At 41.6% G+C, this 13,140-nt stretch overlaps 1 protein-coding gene across 2 annotated transcripts in view; it reads right to left on the bottom strand.

Annotated features, from left to right (window-relative positions):
* pdlim7 (PDZ and LIM domain 7) overlaps positions 1-12,916 on the bottom strand; it is a 32,610-nt gene extending 19,694 nt beyond the window's left edge. Inside the window, exons 1-3 of one of the 2 annotated variants that reach the window (XM_030061348.1) lie at positions 12,703-12,916; positions 9,705-9,803; positions 3,641-3,792 (exon numbers count right to left, since the gene is read on the bottom strand). In XM_030061348.1, coding sequence (XP_029917208.1) covers positions 3,641-3,792; positions 9,705-9,803; positions 12,703-12,732 — 281 coding nt within the window. In that variant the 5' untranslated portion in view covers positions 12,733-12,916. Of the gene's footprint in view, positions 1-3,640; positions 3,793-9,704; positions 9,804-10,505; positions 10,641-12,702 lie in introns of those variants that run through there. The other variant, XM_030061349.1, reaches the window with a different exon arrangement.
* Between the last annotated feature and the right edge of the window lie 224 nt (positions 12,917-13,140).

The raw sequence follows: 13,140 nt of genomic DNA, 5'->3' as shown, positions 1-13,140 counted from the left end.
CCTCAGAAACTTTACCAAAAGTCACCCAGGCCATTCTAGTCAAGGTTGCATACATCATTTTCTTGCTCCAGCCACATCCCAGTCACTGACAATCTAACTTTGAAATATTGGTCTGCTGAGTCCCTCTAGATTATAAATGATGGAGGGTGGAGCTCTTCCCTTCATTGTAGGCTTACACTGCCAATCTTTCTGTGATTCCACTTGCTATAAAGGCTGTGGAAAGAGCCTGAACATTTCCTGTAAAAAAAAATGACAAAAGATGACCTCTTATGTTGAACAAAACTAGGCACTAAACCAAACAATACAGCATATCTCATAACTGTGGAGCTGTTCTCAAGTATCTTAACATAAAAGATACAGTGGATGGCAGCCAAGACGATAAAAAACTAAAACCGACAACAGTTCCAGTGACTTTAGAAGTGTTTCAGGAAAACAATACTTGCTTGTCTTACACCACTACAACAATAAGAGAGAGGGGTGAAGTGAGGTGGATGGGGATTCACATCATGGGTAAAAAAAAAAAAAAAAAAAAAAACAAGAGAGAGAGCAGGAGAGAGAGCAGGAATGTGAAATGTTTACAGTTGCTGGTTTCCACAAGGACACAAGAAACAAAGGGAGGGCAACCGCAGAGTCCAAAAGAAGGATTTCTGATGTTAAGTAAACATGTTGGCTATTATATGTCTGTCAAATCAATTACCCTACTCCCATGAATGAAATTAAAAGGGAGAAAGTTTAATAGAAAATGGGGACGCAATAGTAAAAATGTTTTATATTCACACCTTTGTTGAACCTTTATGAATTAAATCTGTTTTATATGTGATTTTTATGTGTAAAATAATGCATTTTTCTGCCTCATTCAACGTTTTCACCACAAGCCTCCATTCTCCAATTAGCTGCTGTTCTATAAGAACTGCAGGTCGGGTCAAAGTGCAGTCTCAGTGTTAAGGCTGTATTCTTTTTTTTTTTTTTATTAATTTCTACAACCTATACTCAACCGTACCGGCTACAGTTTAACAGTGTACGCACAAAACCACTAACATTTAGACAAACCCACAAACAACAACACACTTCATTCTGACATATGAGACCCTTTAACACACATCCGCAACCTCATTTCATCTTCCTCTGCTTGAGGGATTCTTTGTAGAAAAAAAAACAGACTTGCGGACAACCGGATGGATAAACAATGGGCCAAAAAGGAAACAGCTATATCAAGCTTTCAACATGTTGCAGGCTACTGCACAACCCAAATGCACAAACGATGGTCTGTTCACCAATGTACAGATTAGATTTTCCATACATGTGAAGTAAATTCAAGTTTCGCATTTGAATTTGGCATAAGAAAACCTCACAAACTAAATGTGTGGGTCTGATCCCTGACCAAGCCTAGCAAACAGACAGTCACGAGGCTCCGGTGTCAGAGTGAAATCGGTCAGAGAGAGAGTACATCTGGCTCAAGCAGAAAACTGACTAATCCTCATCCATCCCTCAGCAGAGAGCATGACATCATTCTTCTCATTTTTTGTCCCCCTAACCACAATGCCTTTGAGTCCTTCTTCCCCTATTCCTTTCTTCCTCACTCTTTTTCTCTGCCTCTCACTCTGACAGTCACCACAAAGCCATACAAGCCTGTTACTCTCTCTGCCTCTTGTTGCTCACACTCCCTTTTTTGGGCATTTAGTTTGGTGTATAGTATGTGACCTCGTTCGGCAGGGGGGGAGGGAAATAAATAAATAAATGTAATGTCAGCAGTCTATCTTGCTGGAGTCATGGAAAACAGGAATTGCTGTGATCAGTGGGTCTAGTGATCTGACAGACACATCTATGGCAAGAAGAGTGCCAGAGCAGCCTGGCATATGTTGAGGGAAATGCAGCAAATATCCACTGGGACGTCTCAGCTTGAGACTTCTCGTTTATGCTCTGGCTGTGCTTTTGCCAAGTGACTTTCATCTGCAAAGTCATAAAAACGACCTGTGAATGTTCTGACTCTTAACAAACAAAATGAACTAATTAGATTTATCAGAACTCAGCTGTGGAGTCTCCTGGCCAGCAGTAACAAGGTGGACCATTGAATTAAAAGCAGCTGCGTGTTAGAGCCGAGTTGACATCCCCTGTGCTCATTTGAGCATTGCAAAATCAAACTGAGCCGCATGACAGCACCAAAGGGCATTCTCATTACTTCACAATAAGTCAATACCTTCTCATTTTCTAGAGGCTTTAGCTTCTTATATGGTTATATTCCATCTCACAGCAGGTGGAAAAGCTTTTTTGTCATAATTAAGCTCCTGATGAAACATTTTGGCTTGTGCTCTAGAGAGAGACTTAATCAGTCAGGAATTTCTGGCAGCAGTGTGAGCAGGTAGGAGCGCTGGCTGGGGGAAAGTTATCCAATACTGATTAAAATAACTTCGGCAAAATTAAATTTTTCTGGCTCCCATTTAACAACAAAGTGTTTTTAATTCCCTGGAAAGAGTTTCTCCAATTTCATTATACAGTTGAGGCATCATGTGAGGCATGCATGGCTCTTTTGAATAATAGTTTGCATTGTTTCAACAGAACAAAACTCAGTGTATCGGCTGGAGGGAAACTCAGATGAATGGCCGTTGGTAAAACGTGTGAGCTACCCACCCCTGCTCTTGCTTCTTACAATGCTAGAACCCAGTAAGTTACCATGATACTCAATTCCTTTTTTTGAAGTTTGCCTTTGGGTTTGTGAACTGTGGGTGAAACAATCTAAAGCCGTCTTTACACAGCTGACCCAGCTAAAACACCATAGCAGAACTGGGACTGAATTAATAATCAGTTTCTACAAGCTTTTTTTATCCACCTTTTACCTGATATGATCATCTCTCCACTGTGGGAGGAACGTCCGTGGGAACCACTGTACTCTAACTCAGGCAACAATAAACTATCTCGAGGGTGATTTGGGGGAATATTGCTTCAAAACTACATCTGTTCGATACAAAATGTTTCCGTTAACATTTGAAGTTTTGCCTGCTTGAACTGAAACAAAGTCTCTATTATTCCAACTCTGACCTTTTTGCGGTTCTCCTTCACTTCAAGTCGACAGCAATCGACTTTGCCACAGCTTCCCGCTGACAGCCCAACTACCACCTTGCATACAGGTGATGGAGTGCGTGTTGTGCGTAAGATGGTTACCACGGTTTCCAAAGCATTGACACAGGCATTTCTCCAGCCCTTACTTTCCAGAGAACAAAAGACTTTCCTCCTCCATTTCTCCTCATACAGGACATAGGCTATTGTAACCCCCCTCTTCTGAGGCTTGACATCTTTACAGACAAAGATCAACCACAAGTCAGATACACCAGTGACCCAGTATAAATGATCTGTGCAAAGATGATTTAAGTCTAAATCTAAAACTCAGCTATGTCTAAGGGGAGGAAATAATGGGGTATGTGTAATGGATAACAGTTGTAATGCTACAATGTATTTTACACCTGTTTGATATGCTTAGCCAAATTTCAAGAATAGGCAGCTATTCTATCTCTCCAATGAGCTGTTAGTATAGAGGAGGATGTGTGTTATGTTGTGATATATGTTGCTGTGGTTAGTCGGCATGATAAGACTGAATGTGTCCGTGCCTTGCATCATTCATGCATTGCATAGACAAATGACTTACTTGCTGAGGGTGAGGGTGAGAGAGTCTGTTGCTGCTCTGATCTTGTTCTGTGCCTCGACATGAGTCATGTCCTCTGCGTTGCTCTCACCGATGGACACTACCCAGTCTCCGACCCCAACACCAGCCTGAGCTGCCTTACCCCCCGGGGTCAGCTGGAGGAAAAACATGGGGAAAGAAATTACATCAAAGTTACAGGAATATGCAGAGCTCAAACACTCTGAAAACAGAAACAGAAACAGGAGAAAGCTACAGATATTCAGACAGCACCCACACAAAGACCTGGATCGTGGTCACAAGCAAGATATGCACACAGGGGTAGAAGAACACATTTACTACCTGTGAAATGCTGTTTCTTTCACTGGATGCATAAATACATGTGGAATATAATAACAGCTTCATATTTTCATGGTTTTAATTGTATTACCAAACAGTAAACAAAAATCCAGAGTTAAATTTCAATATGCAAACAATCTAGTCAATACATTATCAACTATTATCTCACACTTATCAGTAGTTAGTGCACCACTGGGGCCTTTTTACAGCAATCTGCAGGAATAACTGAATACACAAAGGCCATGCTCATTTGGGTTCACAGCGGTGCCTGTTACCAACTCTCAGTAATCAACTAAGGGAGTCTATGTGTCTGGGTCTGACGGTCTGACCATGATTTCCAGTCAGTGCTATCTGAAACAGAAATTATAAGTCATCTCCCTGTATGATATCACCAGTCACTGGCCTGTGATTTACAGCAGATGTAATTTATGTGTGTGACTATGAAGTGAAGTCATGAAAGTAAGAGACTGGGACCATATGTTTAAACTATTTATATCAGTCACTGGAACAAACCGTCTATGTGAGTCATCCAGACAGGTAAGTCACTAGTTTGACTGACAAAGAAATGACATCCTCTAGAGCAGCCATGCAGACAGCAGACATGTTGAGTCACAGCGATGAGTTGGAGTTTCGTTGCAAATGCAACATGCCTGTATGGCCTGTATGGGTAGTACCATTTTTATACATGCACATGAACCACACATACTGTCTGCTACGCCCTTTCAATCCACTAATATACAGTGAGTTGAGATGCCAAAGCGTGGTTAGTAAGGGCTTAGTCAGCTTGTCCCTGAGGCTTAATGAAACTCAAGACTTGTGTCAAAGTCTCAGATAACTGAACTACAAAGTGTTCAACATCAGATAAGTGAGCAAGCAAGGATTTCTGCCAAAAAACCCGATCAGGATTACTCTCTGATGTCATGGATCCCTGCAAACGTTAGCTCATCAAAAGGCTCACAGGACTCAGTACTTCAATCAATAGTTTTCTGCCATGTTCAGCTAAGCTATCACACTTGCTGCTTTGATTCAGCACATTCAACATAAACATTTGTGTGAGCGGTGAGGTAATGCATTCGGTAAACTGATGACAGCTCAAGCTGAAAACTGCTCTGCACCCCACAAAGACAAAAAGGTAGCATTCAGGCTTGCTGTGTCTCACAACTAAGCTGTTCATAAAGTATTATTAAAAAAAATAGGAAGTTTAGGCATTCCTGCAAAACCATCCAAGCCACATGTATTCTACAGCCAAGATCAAATATCAATTTAATTGCCTTTGATTTGCACTCACTGGAGGCAATTAGGGTGGCTAAGAAAGCAATAATTTCTCCTGTTAAGAAAGAACTTCAAAGAGTTCAGATGGCTTAGACTGGAGAAAAACAACAGCCCCAACACTTGTCACATTCTGAGTGTGGGGGCACAGCCTGGACCTAAGCCAGAGACATACTCTGTGGAAAAAGGAGAAGGGTAACATTGCAATGTATGTGGGAGACTTTTAGAGCCACCAGAACTGATACGATCAGAAAAAAATAAAGACTAGAAAAATATTACAGGATGGCAGTGCAATTCCACAAAACATAAGGTGAGATAAAGTGGAAAAATTAGAGATCATGAACTGCATATATGTGTGTCTGTATGTCTGTGTACAACGGTGTATGAAGCCATAAAGGCTCTGTAGGTAGAGGTTGGTGTGTGTGTGTGGGTGTGTGTCTGTGTCTGCGGGTTAGTGATGGACACAGACACCTGTGCTCCTGGCTCAGGTTCAGAGTGCAGCTGCTCACTCACTTGAGAAGGCAGCAGTTAAAGTTGCTGTGCTCAGACCTTTGGGTGGGAGGGGGCGAATGGAAACCCAACACCCCCCCAGCAGTTTGTCAATACAGCGAGGGACAGTGGAAAACATGTCCCTGAATGCGGCACACTGCGCCGTACCCCACAACAACCGGGGATCCTGCATGCTGGTCCAGGCTAGCACCAATGAAATAAAAATGGCTTTTTAATATGACCAATTTGTCATGGGCACATAACAAACTACGGTAACAGCTACACCATACATCATCATAAATGATTCAGAGCAAATATAATTGTAGATCATTTTCATTTCATACCAAAACTGCGGACAGTTTTTAATGGCATGACATCATTTATGTGACTGAAACCATCCATAATTGCGGCATTGGCTTAATAGTTAGTGGCCCAATCTGTTTCAAGGCATTTCCACAGAGTAGAGCGGCGGAGCAGTTCAGAGAGATATTTTGGTATGCTATAGAATTTCAAAGCAGTAGTCAACCTTTCAAAAAGCAGCATCTCAAATTCATCTCAAGCTCTTCCCTCAACTGACCCTACAGGTGAGCACGGGCCCATGTTCTTCTACCTCTAGGCTGGGTGCACTTTTTTGGTTAAACTAATACTGCACTTGAGTTTATCCAGGCCTGAAGAAATACTAGCCATTTGACTGTGTACCAGCTCGGTTTTATTCTTTCTGCAGCTATTTGGGGGCTGTGAGACAGTCTGCCCTTACAGCACTCACACAGCACAGCTGATGCAAAGCCATAAATATCCCTCGGAGAAATGGAAAGCCAAACCTGCAAGTATGTGGCTCAGAAGTAATGGCGGCAGTGAGAACACAGCAAAAACTCACCTTAAAAACACTGCTGCACTACTGGCAACATAAGACATTCACATCTAACTAGCCACAGAAGAAATTCCCCCATGCAGGTAATCTATCAGTTACTCTTGAATTATTAATTCTCCTCTGTAATAAAGCTTCTTTCTCTGGGTATGTGTGTGTATGTAGGTGTGTGTATGTGTGTGCCTAAGATGATAGACATAAGCAATCAACAGATGGTCTAGAGTCGAGACAGACACACCTACAGTGAAATAGGAATAAGTCTCCCTGTCACATCCAGCTGTGGTGGTGAAGAGACATTCACAAAACTCACCACTTACTTATTAACATGACATCATCTGTAATTTCCGCCAAAGATACATTTCATTTCAGTGGTGTGGCATGTGTTTGTCGATAGAAACCAGATGGTGCTTCAAGGGCTCAGGGTTATGGTATTATAATGTTTATGGAATCACAATGCCAGGAGATCTGGGGCAGATATAAGCAGAGGCTTCTTCGGCGGTGGGGTGGGGCTGCAAGCTGTCGTGGACTAGGCTTAACAGTTTGTCTTGACATGAGCCCTCTTCCCCTGATTTCACTGGAAAAGTATGCCTTTGAGACTGGAGGAGGCCATCATCATCATCATCTGGTGGAGAAAATTAAGTGTGGAAGACATACGGGATTCAGAAAGGAGACAATGGGTCTGTCTGTTGGCAGCAACAGGATGGATATGAGAAAAATCCCAGGAATGCTGAGAAAGCATTGCTTTCCAGGCTCGCAGAGAAAGGAGGAAGGACACAGAGTATTCAGAGACCCAAGAGGCCCGTATTCCATCTCACACACTCATGGAAACATGACAAAACCCCCACACATTTCTAAATCAATATCAGACTAACAGAGCCCCATTTTACAACATATACAGGATAACAACCATATATTAAATTACTGATTTGACAGATGGTGACTTAATCAACCATAACTTTCTAGTGGAGCTAACCTCAAACAGCGCTAACTCATCTTTACAAAAAAAACCCCACTTAGACACATTGATCTTTGAGGCCTTATCAACGCCATCTCTTTGCCTCTCAGCGTTTTACGCAGCCTTTTGTCCTGTCACTCTGCATGGTCTTTAATGTGTAATCTCTTTTAACTGACTGTCTGGGTTGAGATGCTTATCTCATGGGCTTTCTGCCAGTCAAGACCACCCACTAAATTCCTGCAATATAAGCCCAGTCAGTTCAGGCCACAGCATGACTTTCTTCCTTTCAATATGGGATTCTGCGCATTTTTGAGGTTTAAATCCCCTCAATGGGCCATTTCCATCCTGTGTGACTCTGTGTAATTCACTGGCCAGACCTTTATGATGACCAAGTGGAGAGCCAGCGGCCCAAAAGAGCCAAAGAGAGAAAACCGGTGACATCTTTACAACTCCTGCACCCTGAAACTACTGGAACAAGCTACGCAGATTATTAGCCACGAACCAGTCGTTAAGCTTCCACTCATAACAACTGTTTTTCAGAGAAAGCGCTGTGATCAGACCTCTCTCTAGCTGCTTAGAGCAACCTGTGTCTAGCACTGAAAATGAACATATGAAGGCAGAGCAGAAAAGCTGTCAGGAAGGGCTTTGCAGTATAGAAAATGTGAGCCATACTTCTATAACAGGAAGGAAAGTAACCAGCTTGTGTAATGCGCTTGGATTGTTGGGAAACCGGCATTCCGCGCCAGAAGATAATTAGCAGAGATATTTCACCTACTGCTTTTGACTCACCTACTGACTTTCACTCTGGGCCTTCCCCAGCCATATTGATACTCGCTTAACTCAACTCTTTTGTCCCACACCAATAACTGCTTTGTTTTGGCCATCCATCATGTTACGTTTTCACATCTGTTGAGTCTTGTTTGGATGGAAGAACATGTTTCTTGTCATGGATCCAAGGGAACATTCAGTTTTCTGATTGTGGTGGCTGCCAGAGAGGAAGGCAGGTAGCGAACATGTACTGACAGGCTGGTGATAACTCCTGCCCTCACCACGGGATTACATCAACAAACCTCTATCATGACATACACACATGCGCACCAGCAGAGTCCTTTATCTACAAAATAAATAGGCCACACTGCACAAACGAGTGCATAATAATGTGTGCAAATGTTTGTCACCTTTCATCTCGATGAGCCATTATAACTATGTGACTTTTTGGCAGCTAAAAAGAAACAAGCTCAAATCAAAAACAATGATGCCACCATGGGAAAGTATTTACAGTGTTAATCAACTGTTTGGATGAGACTACGTGACTGACTCATACATGCTCACCTTCTCACTCCTAATCATCTCTGTAATAGGAAATTGCAAACATTGAACGAAATTGAGAAATGTAAATCTGTGCAACATTTATAGGTCATCCCAGGCTGTAATGAAGCAATATAACACTGCCAGCGGAAAGTGAGTGCATAATAGAATGCTAGATCTGTGTGCGTAATAGCTGGCAGCAATGTTGGAATGATTTTATACGTGTGTGTGTGTGTTTCTCTCTCTCTCTCCCTCTGTGTGTGCGTGTGTGTCAAGCAAAGCAACACTGCACTTATAAGGCTTGGAAAGTGGTGGTTACTCTCCTCAATAGCGACAATAGTTTATGGACTATTTCAAAATCCATTCAGCAGAGATGCAGTGACCTAACACAGGCAGCACAGTGTTCCAAAGCAGAGCTAAACAACCCACAGTGTGTCCTTGTGAGCAGTGAACAGTATGAATGCAAAGGCACTGAATGATGAGATTCACTGGATGAGTGTTGACACAGATTAGGGAGAATGTGAGTGGCATCATTAATCTGAGAATGACCAGAAATATGGATGATATTTAGATCACTGCTTTTCTCGCCATGGTCTTGAGAAAAAATTGTTTATTACCCAAGTTAGACAAAAAATGATGTAAAGATGATCAGCGAGGTTCATTATGCAGTGACCAAGCTTGCACTGAACACTAACACATGCCTGGAGAATAGGCCAAGGCTTTCGCTAGACATACACAGCAACATAGTGATTTGTTGGGATGGTCTTTGAGAGAGTAAGAACCACACGGATCAAAGATGCAAGAAATACACACCCAAACACCACTAAAATAAAGTTTCTTACCCTTGACACCGTGAGGGGCATGCTGAAGTCCTTGCCACCCTGCAGTCTGAAGCCCCAAGGTGCTGGGCCGCTGAGGGTTACACAGTATATATTCATGGCCTTGAGGAGAAAGGAGTAAACAGACAGCACATTACTTACTGCAAACAGCCAAGCTGCTGCTTATGTGCATTTGCTTGGAACAATCTCAGACATCACATACAGGGATGTTTATTATAGTTTGATTCTTCCAGAGAAAATTATTTCTAATGTGCATAGTTCTGTTGTCACAATATTCATATTATAATGACTCATTATAAGTGCCTTGTGGTACAAATTTAGATTTGAAAAATACTAGTAAAGTTCACCAAGTAAGACAATGCCAGATCTGTGAGTGGGATTCAGTGTTCCAACACGCCAAATTACACTCATGATTCCCTCATTAAAGACAATTATATTGAAGCACTATCCTTGCCCACAACATACACATTAGCAATGACGTTTGTGATTATTTTACATCATTTGAAGACAAGTGTACAGCTAAGTGAACATGATGTGAAAAAGCGGCTTAAAGCTCACTGAAGCAAATTTCTCACATAATTTGGCATGACTCCTAAAAAACAAGTTCATGTAATATTAAGAACCAAGGGCAACTTGATACATAGGGCTCTGTCACTTGCTCTCATCAACTGAATTACAGGCGTACCTCTGACCTCTGTACCTGCACCCCCACTTCACATCTTGCTCCTCCCCCTCCTCTTCACTACCAGGTATCATTGCTCGTCGTGAAACGCAGCTACCTGTGATGCTGCCATGCAAACCTACCTTGTCCTCAAGGGCCGTCTGGTAACTGAAACCCAGGAGAAAGCTACAGACCTGGTGAGCTAAGGCAAGCAGATTCTCTCTCTCTGTTGGCACCCCCACCACACACACACACACACATACACACACACACACACGCAACACCGCTGCCTGTGACACAGGCAAGCCCTTGCCTCTCTACACTCCTCAGAGGCTATATAAGGAATGTAAAACTACACCAAACTATTTCAGCCCAACACCCACATGAGTCATGGAGAGGGTGGGGGGAGAGGAAGAGGGAGAGAGGGAACATCAACTACCCGTACATTCTGGCACTAGCTTTACACATAAAAGCCAATGGATATTTAAAATAAGTACACTTGTGAGGCAAAAGACGACCACGACTTAAGTGAAGGCTATGAAATACTACATTCCTTCCAGAGGGCATGAAGCACAGTAAAACCAAACCAGCAATTAGGCTATGACATCAAGCTCTTAAAGTAACAAAGGGATTTCACTTGCAATAAATATGTAAACTGAAAAAAATCAGTCTGTGCTTTCAAGTAAATGAAAAAAAAAAAATGCTCTTAATGCATTATACTGTAAACTAATGCAGCCAACCAAAAGCAGAACCCACACAGAAATCCTGTAATTAGACAATTTAAAGGAAATTAGATGAGGCTAACCCACTTAAAATCTTTTTTTAATGAACAAGTGTACGACTGCAATTATCAATGCACTTTTTTAATGAACAAGTTAGGGCAAGATTTACTAAGATTTCCAAGGGAAATCTGCACAACACTACAATCATCTTTAATGTTACTACAACTATGAGTACTACTAATAATAATCATAATAATAACACTACTAATAATTAACTACTACTACTTGTACTACTAATAATAATAATAATCTGAGGAAGGATTATTACTCCTAGTGTTATTTAAAGTCATCAGGGCTAGGTATCAAAGGCAATGCTAAGCAGTACCATATTAATTTTTGGCATGACTACAGAATGTAAAGCTTTGCATTATATTTAAATGAATAAAAGGCTTTACAATATTGTACTCTTAATATGGTGGTCTCAAGTTTCTATTAGCTGGGAGTCATTTTTACTGAGAAAGTCAGTAAGTACAGCGTGGCTATATTTAGAGAGACAAATGGCATATATACACTTTATACAGAATTTAACACATTATATATTATGGCGTATGTGTTTGAATCTGCCAATAAAGATATTCACCGTGAATTTTTAAGTATCAAAATAAAGAGGCAAAGTTAGACTAGACTCATTTTGCATCAGAATTCCTTGAAAACTGATAGTCCTGATAATCATTAGTTCACTGACACTTTACACAACTACAATACAGAGAGACAGAGGAGCTGCAAAAAAGCAGCACAAGTCTCAGCTTATTTTGAGATACTGAACTATATGAATGGGAATACACATAGTAGCAACAAGTAATAGGTTGTGGCAACATTACATAGATGATAATGGTGATGAAAACGCTATGCCAATCAACTCATCAAACGTTTTACACAGATTAAAATTAGACAGCTGATGTAACAGCATGAATCCAAATGTATGAACAATACCTAAACTAAACTGGCCCTCAGGAGAAAGCACTAGGCTACTTCTACAGGGACTTACTGTGTGTCTGTGATACTCAATATTTAGTTTGGTAGTGACATACTTTGTGCTATTTTTTCTTCTCCACTATAAAGTCCTTATAGTAGAGCTTTGCTGTGGCTCTTACATTGAATCCCTCTAACATTCACTATTATGTTAGTACCACAGCTGCCCTGTTTATCGGCTCTACATGAGCACCTTAGGAATGAACTTAGAGTCCGTAGACAGTTTTTTGAAAATGTTTCCTAAAGGGTAAGCTGCTTTGTAAACAAACTAAGACTACAGACAGACAGACAGCCGTTGCAGTGCAGACCTTGAAAACCTGATCCAACACACCTTGACTTCAACAAAGAGAGGAAGAAAGGAGTCGTCGTAAAAAGCGACACAAACCCAGTTCTCATGAAGTTTTTTGGAGCCGCTATAAATATAGGCCTGCAGTGGCTCCGAGCAGCTAAACTGCCCAAGCAGAAAAGTCAGCACAGCCCAACTGTACACTTACTGCTCACACACGCAAGAAAAGTTGACTTTAAAAAGTTTGACCACAGAAGCAGAAATACATTAGGGGTGTTGGGTGCGAATGAATCGGCCTACCTCTTGCCCGTCCCTGTGCTCGCCGGACATCGCGAGTCAGCGTCCCGGATACCAAAGTCTATCGGTGGGTAGGCTCAGATCAGCCGTAACTTCGGACTTCCTAAAAGCGGACGTCAGAAAGCCACCGTGGATCCCCTGGGTGAAGCAGCAGCGATCATTCCCTGAAATTCCTTTTAGTAGGACTCCTCTGAAACGTCAGAAGTCACATGGGCCCCCGGTTCATTTCATACTGCAGTAATTAAGGGATAAGCCAGGAGAGGCCGCGCTTTAGGGTGAGTGTGGAGCAAAGGAGTAGCCAAATCGTCTTAGTACTTGCAAAGTCGCTTTAAAGTGAGTACAGTGACTTTTTTGCTTCATAAAACATTCATTATTACACAACACAAGACAAATAACACACAAGCCTACTTAAACAAAAAATAATTCTTTAGTATTATTTAT

This window comes from Myripristis murdjan, chromosome 10 (assembly GCF_902150065.1).
Source record: "Myripristis murdjan chromosome 10, fMyrMur1.1, whole genome shotgun sequence".
Lineage (NCBI taxonomy): Eukaryota > Metazoa > Chordata > Actinopteri > Holocentriformes > Holocentridae > Myripristis > Myripristis murdjan.
Note: the sequence above shows the minus strand (reverse complement) of the source record. Positions and strands in the feature narration are given on the sequence as shown.